Raw genomic sequence first — 7,055 nt, forward strand, 5'->3', positions numbered from 1 at the left:
TTAGGTAAATCGCTACTCATATAGTGGTTTGGTTGCAGTTTTGCTCACTGACAATATTTCCTTCCAAGACATTAAATGAATACCCTTGCAGCTAGGGGTACAACCCATTTCAGATCCGACCATAGTCCGCTCCGATGCGAAGGAAAAAATCTGTTCGATTCGACTCCGTTTAAAAAGTCCGACTTCGAGTCGAATGAGGGTCGGAGTCGGATCTCATAAAATAATCCGACTCTGACTTTGAATCAATAAATCCTTTTTTCTTAATTATGTTAATGTATTATTTATGTAAACTTGACTTCGACTTTTGGCCAATTGTATTATATAGGATTTTCCCATTGAAAAAATAATTGTTAAAAATAATAGTAATATTTAGATTATTTGTACTACTTCCTCCATTTCAAATTACTCGCTACACTTTGACTTTCACGCTTGCTGATGCACTACTTTGACTAGTAATATATTTAATTATGTATTAGAGTAAAGTATAAAAATTTGATATTCTGAAAATATACATTGAGACGTACGAATCGAACAATATATTAAATTATAACATTTGATTTTATCTAATAGTAAATAATGCATGGTCAAACCTCATTGATGAATAGTGGAATTTTCAAAGTGTAGCAAGTAATTCAACACGGAGGAAGTATATAAGATCTCCATATGATTATTAGAATAATTGTAATGATTAGATTATTGTATTATAGAAGACTATTCTATTATAAATAATGGGGAGATAAATAAGTCAGATCGGATTCGAAGTCGAATGTTCGAATTTTAAATCGTATCAGATTCAAAGTCGGATGTTCGGATTTTAAGTCGGATTTGAATTTACGGAGTCAAATGTCGGATTCGGAGTCAGATCTAAAATCCGTTCTTGTAAAGTCGGATTATGCATAATACAGTTCAAGTCCAACCCTTTGCCATCTAGCAAGTAAGAGCATAGATGGTGAGGACATTATTTGTCTTTGTAAGCATGTGTGAATCTTGGGAAGAGCAACAATGAACAATTCTTCTTCCCTTTGATATCAAAGCAAAATGTGAAAACTAATTAGAAATATTCTGGTTATGGAAGTTGAAACTGACATGTAATTACTACACCGGATGATTAGAAACGAAAAGGAAGATTATGTGACAAATGGATGCTTGAATTATCAGAGGACTTGATGACATTGGGTGCCATCACAATATTGATCAATAGGTTTTAGGGGCCGTTTGGTTCAAAATAAGGAATGAAAAGGGAATGGAATGGGATGAAAAGATGGAATGGAAATGGAATGTGTTACTTTAGACACTTGTTTGTTTTGATGTAGGAATTGAATCATTGGCCTAATGACTCCCTTACTTTTTGTTTCATGTGGTGTGAGGAGGGTTTCAAGATGGGGGAATCAAAATCGGGCTAGTAAGGGAGTGGAAAAAATGGATAACCCAACCAAACATAAAATAAGGGAGTGTGTTACCTCAATCCGTTTCCAAGCCTAAAATATTTCCAACCAAACGGACCCTTAGAGAAGTAAGGAGGTAGTGTTGTAATGATCTTCTATGACCTATTATATTATTTTTTAAAAGAGAAATTTATTAAATAAATGTCAAACGACATCTATAATAGATATTAAAGAAAAACAAGATACAATGAACCAGATCGAGTAATATAATGCAGTCCCCTTGTATTTGCTGAATCAATCAGCTATTGATGAGTAAGGCTATCATTCTGGCATAATTTCGGAAGAGCATTCTTGATCGAGCCATGTTAACCGCACCCGAGATTCCAATACCTTCATATCGAGTCTCAATTTTCAACCAATGAGAACAATTCTCATATCTAAAAATAAAAAACCCTACTCACAACTCTCGTGCGCGAGAAAGAGATCTCCACAATAGAGACTAAAAAACCCATAATACGATTTGAAGAAATCTCATAAAGAATACTAATTTATTCAAGAAAACAAAAAAATGAACTAAAAACTGAAGATAAAGGGGGAAAAGGAGGCTTACCATGGATGAAATCATCCATGACAACCCCTAAACTGTTGAAGAAGGAGTAGAGGAAGGTAGGGTTTTAGAGAGAAAAGAGAGAGCGAATAAAGTTTCCTTGTAATAAGTTTAGTTGATATATATAAAAAAAAATAACAGTTTACAATGACCTATCATAAAGTAGACTAAGAACACTGAGTTTTTATTTTCATTTCTCTAATTACTCCTAAAATCACATCATTTTAGGTGCCAATTATATACAATTCATTACCATTATTAATTATTGATATTTCTTTCCATATTGATGTAATATCTCTATTATATAAGTGAAGGGGGAGTTATGGTGTCCTCCAATTAATTTACTTAATTACTCCTTAGTAAATCAACTACTCTACCAAAAAAAAGATGAAAGAAAATCAAACCTAAATATAGCATAAATAAATTAACAAAGAAAATAATATAAATCAAATATTTGATCAATCAATACACAATCAAGTAGTAAATAAAAAAGGTAAATACAATCAATTAACAAAGTGAAATGATTTAATTAAGACAAAATACTTTGTTGATAAAAATATAAGAAATCCTTAATAAATCTGCGTAACATTCTTTTATCGCTCATCAATTTTAATTTTAATTTTTTTAAAAAAAATATAAATAAAATAAATATAAAAGACATGTTTGGTTAAGTGATATAAGCTTAATCAATAAAATTAGCTAGCCCAAAAAACATGTCCAATGTTCAAATTTTACCTTTGCTTATGCCCCAAAAAGTATAAATTGTGTTCTAAAAAAGTAAGACATGCTACGCTTCGCATGCATAAATTGCTAGTTGACATATGCCAAAAGTGAATTTAATAAAAAAAATTCAAAAGACGACAAAACGTGAAATTAACCTAAATGAATTAGATTTCGAAAATTGTAATTTTGATTGCTTTACTTAAATTATCTTCATCAGAAATGAAATTTACCAATTACAATTTCGGTAATTATAACGAGAATATTACGAAATTTGTGTAGATTGATATGTATATGTATATGTGACATTTGAAGAATGAATTAACGATCAAATAAGATTATTCACCATGGTTATTGCTTGCCTACAATTATACATTAGAAAATCCTGTTACTAGTGTAGATGTAATTTTGCATTTGATTAATCTCTATTCATTCTACAAGGTAGAATATGATATTGCCCTAATTTGGTCACTTACTCACTGTATTTTCCCTTTTTTTTTCTGCCCTCGTTTGGACATCTCAAGGATTCCCTCCAACGGTTGCTTATTCAAAAAAATAAGACCGTTAGAAAGAAGAACCCTTCCTTCTATCTTACAAAATACGGCACTTTCATTACCAGATAACTGAAGAAGAGAGAGAAAAACCCTAATCTTTCGATTCTCTCTTTTACTGGGTTTGATCCTCTTTTTTTTTTCGTTCGATTGAATTCCATGGCTTCAAGAGTAATCATCCCTCAACATGATAGAGGTTTCTCTCTCCTCCCATTTCATTTAATGCAATTTCATTTTAAAACTTGTCTTTCTTAATTTCAAGTTTGATTCTTTAATGATTACTAAGTAATAATTTTTGTTTTTGGGGATCTGGGTTTCATAAATTTGATTTGGAAAAATTGTTTTACGTTGAAAAGATTATTTGGGTTCAATCAATTTGACCATTATATTTACTGGGTGTTAATTAGTTTCTGAATTTATACTAGTTCTTCCCTTTGATTTCTGTGCTTTAATGGGTATTTTGAAGAGATAATCAAGAATCTTTTTATTTTAGTGGAATTAAACTATGTGAAATGTGATAATTTGATATGTAATTTTGCAGTTGAAGGTAATGGTGGAATTAAACAAAAGAATGCAGCAGAAGGGCAAGGAAGAAACAGGAAAGCTTTGAATGATATTGGCAATTTAGTTACAATTAGAGATGTTGAAGCAAAAGTGCAACGACCTATCACAAGGTCTTTTTTTTTTTTTTTTGTAATCTTGAAAATTTATTGTTTTCTGATTTATATTGAATATCTCATTTTTGTGATGTTTGTTTAATGCTTAATGTTGTTCTTTGTTTTCAGGAGTTTTGGTGCCAAATTACTTGCTAATGCACAAGCTCCAGGAGATAACAAGAAGGTTCTAAAAACAATTTTTTTTGATGATTTGGGTTATTTTCAATAGATTGATCGTTAATTTTATTGGTGGGTTTTTTGGTGGGGTAGTATTTGTTAGTTTTGGTAAAACTCCCTTGATTGGAGTGAAGCCATTGATTTCGATATATAGGTTACACGATAAAGGTAATCCTAAGTCCTAACAATATTAGGAATCCTAACAAGACGAGAAGTTTAATTCTATAAACTATATCCAAATACAAAATATAATCCTAATATATTTTCTATTCTATCGCACCCCACAGTCATAGCGGGAGGAGGACGAACGTCTAGACTTAAATTCCAAGAATAACTGTCGTGGAAGTTTAATTCTATAAACTATATCTAAATACAAAATATAATCCTAATATATTTTATATTCTATCAATATTGATGTTGATATAGATGCAGGCTGTCCATGGGGTGGCGGTGGGAAAGGCGGTGGCAGTGCCAAAGCCACCCGCGAAGAGGGTGGTCCTCTCGAAACCGAAACCTGTGGAAGTGATTGAGATAAGTCCTGATACAGAGGAGGTGAAACATGAGAAATTGGTTCCCCAAATTGAAAAATCAGCTGGTTCTAAGAAGAAGAAGAAGGTTCCTACTATGACTGCTTTACTCACTGCTAGGAGCAAGGTAAATATGGACTGTCTTTCTGATATTTTCTGATATTCACGGCCCTTTGGTAGTTGGTTATAAATGGTGGTAGTTGGGCGTATCTTCTTTCAACGTTGATGGTGTATTAAGTGTATATGCATATATGTAATCAATGTTACTTGGATATTTTAAGTACCTGTGATTTATCCTCGACACCCTGACATGGGTATGGACATTTTGACGCTTGATTTGGGCCAAAATCATGGAAATTTTTCATAAATAGGGAGTCGAATACTTGGACATGTACCCATGTTCATGAGTTCGAGTAACATTAGTTAATACTCTGATTAGTAGTAAATGTGATTCTGGATTCTGACCTTAAGTGTTTTTGATGAGTTAGGCTGCTTGTGGTCTATCTAACAAGCCAAAGAAGGCAGCAGTTGACATTGATGCTTGTGATGTTGATGATGAGTTGGCTGTGGTTGAATATGTTGAAGATATCTACATGTTCTATAAGCTAGCAGAGGTATATCATCAAATTAAATCTTCTATAAACCTCGATCATGATTCTTAAGACAAGTATAAAAAGGGACTGATCAATGTAATATGCTTTTGTTCCCTTTAGAATGAGTGTAGGCCTCATGACTATATGGAATCGCAACCCGAAATCAACGAAAAAATGAGGGCTATCCTAGTTGATTGGTTGATTGAAGTACACAACCGATTTGATCTTATGCCTGAGACCCTTTATCTCACCATCAATTTGGTTGATCGGTTCCTTTCGCTGAAAGCTGTCCCAAGGAGAGAGCTGCAACTTGTGGGAATTGGTGCTATGTTAATTGCCTGCAAGTATGAGGAAATTTGGGCTCCTGAGGTACTGTGAAATCATATAGTATAACTTTTTAAGTACACTTCAGCAAAGTTAAAAGCCTGTGAATTCATTAGATCTTGTAAATTTTCAGGTCAAAGACTTTGTGGCCATATCAGAAAGTGCTTACAGCAATGATCAGATTCTGAAGATGGAGAAAGCCATACTAGGCAAGCTTGAATGGTATATAACTGTTCCTACACCTTATGTTTTCCTGTCGCGCTACATCAAGGCTTCGGTTCCTAATAACGAAGTGAGTATCCAGGATCAACTTTTCTTAATATTCTTGTACAATATACTTGCTTAATCTGAAGTATAATAACAGTTGTTGTGCTATATATGGCAGATGGAGCATTTGGTGTATTTTTTAGCTGAGCTTGCTCTAATGCATTATGGATGCATCACCTTTTGTCCTTCCATGGTTGCTGCCTCGGCAGTCTATGTTGCTCGGCACACCTTGTTCAAGACACCTGTTTGGACAGAGACACTGGAGAGCTATACCGGGTTTTCAGAAGCACAACTCATGTAATGTCTTGTGCAAAAATGACATCATTTTAATTATATCATTGTTGTGTCTGTTTTATTTAGCTGACTTGATTCTTTTTTGGGGTTGTTGATTCTTTTGAACAGAGAATGTGCAAAGATGCTGGTCAATATGCACTCAGTAGCCCCAGGACATCGGTTGCAGACTGTCTTCAAGAAATACTCTAAGCCTGAAAAATGTGCTGTGGCTATGTGTTCACCACCCAAGTCTCTTTTGGCTTCAACGTAGTTGATGATTTGGTTATGAATCTTCCAATTGTAGTTTGTCATTGCTGATGACAGCTTAGAAATTTATCTAGTTTCATTTTTTCTTTATGTTGATGAATGTGTGTAACTCATAAATCAATATATAGTAGTCATCAGATCTCTAATTCAGTTTTTGTGATTATCTGTTCTGAGTAAGCAGTTAGTTTTCTATAGAACATGTTAATGATGATGATGTGCTTGAAAAATGTCCCTAATCTGAAAATATAAAGGTTCTTCCTAATGCATTCAAGGTGCAAACGGCAAACCCACCCCATATGTGCTTCTAAGCACAATTTTTTGCATAATCATCTCATATACCATTCAAAACTGATGATCAAATATAAAGGTTCTCCCCAATGCATTCAAGGTGCAAACGGCAAACCCACCCACCCCATATGTGCTTCTAAGCACAATTTTTTGCATAATCATCTCATATACCATTCAAAACTGATGATCAAATATAAAGGTTCTTCCCAATGTATTCAAGGTGCAAAGGGTAAACCCACCCCATATGTGCTTCTAAGCACAATTTTTTGCATAATTATCTCATATACCATTCAAAACTGATTATCAAATATAAAATGTGCAAAAAAATGTTAGGAGGAACACTTAGTTCCAGGTGCTCTCGAAAACACTCGTATATGTGCTTCTAAGCACAATTGTTTGCATAATTATCTCATATACCAT

General features: G+C 33.5%; 1 protein-coding gene across 2 annotated transcripts; it reads left to right on the top strand.

Annotated features, from left to right (window-relative positions):
• Window positions 1-3,288: 3,288 nt before the first annotated feature.
• On the top strand, window positions 3,289-6,497 carry LOC104889527 (G2/mitotic-specific cyclin S13-7). Of its 2 annotated transcripts, none has more exons than XM_010674770.4 (9): window positions 3,289-3,459; window positions 3,805-3,937; window positions 4,049-4,103; window positions 4,523-4,750; window positions 5,112-5,237; window positions 5,337-5,585; window positions 5,674-5,832; window positions 5,926-6,104; window positions 6,210-6,497. In XM_010674770.4, exons 1-9 carry the CDS (start codon window positions 3,423-3,425, stop codon window positions 6,349-6,351), a joined length of 1,308 nt encoding a protein of 435 aa, XP_010673072.2. In that variant the 5' UTR covers window positions 3,289-3,422; the 3' UTR covers window positions 6,352-6,497. The 2 variants fall into 2 exon arrangements, with proteins under 2 accessions (XP_010673072.2, XP_010673073.2); XM_010674771.4 differs by having other exon boundaries at window positions 4,529-4,750.
• The last annotated feature ends 558 nt before the right edge of the window (window positions 6,498-7,055 follow it).

This window comes from Beta vulgaris, chromosome 3, assembly GCF_026745355.1.
Source record: "Beta vulgaris subsp. vulgaris cultivar EL10 chromosome 3, EL10.2, whole genome shotgun sequence".
Classification (NCBI taxonomy): domain Eukaryota; kingdom Viridiplantae; phylum Streptophyta; class Magnoliopsida; order Caryophyllales; family Amaranthaceae; genus Beta; species Beta vulgaris.

Bases quoted from the DNA above. Each gene is read 5' to 3' on its own strand.
- LOC104889527 (XM_010674770.4), top strand. From the start codon at position 3,423: ATGGCTTCAAGAGTAATCATCCCTCAACATGATAGAG. The intron at 4,104-4,522 runs GTTCTAAAAACA...ATGTTGATATAG, and splicing joins CTCCAGGAGATAACAAGAAG to ATGCAGGCTGTCCATGGGGT. The intron at 4,751-5,111 runs GTAAATATGGAC...TTGATGAGTTAG, and splicing joins TACTCACTGCTAGGAGCAAG to GCTGCTTGTGGTCTATCTAA.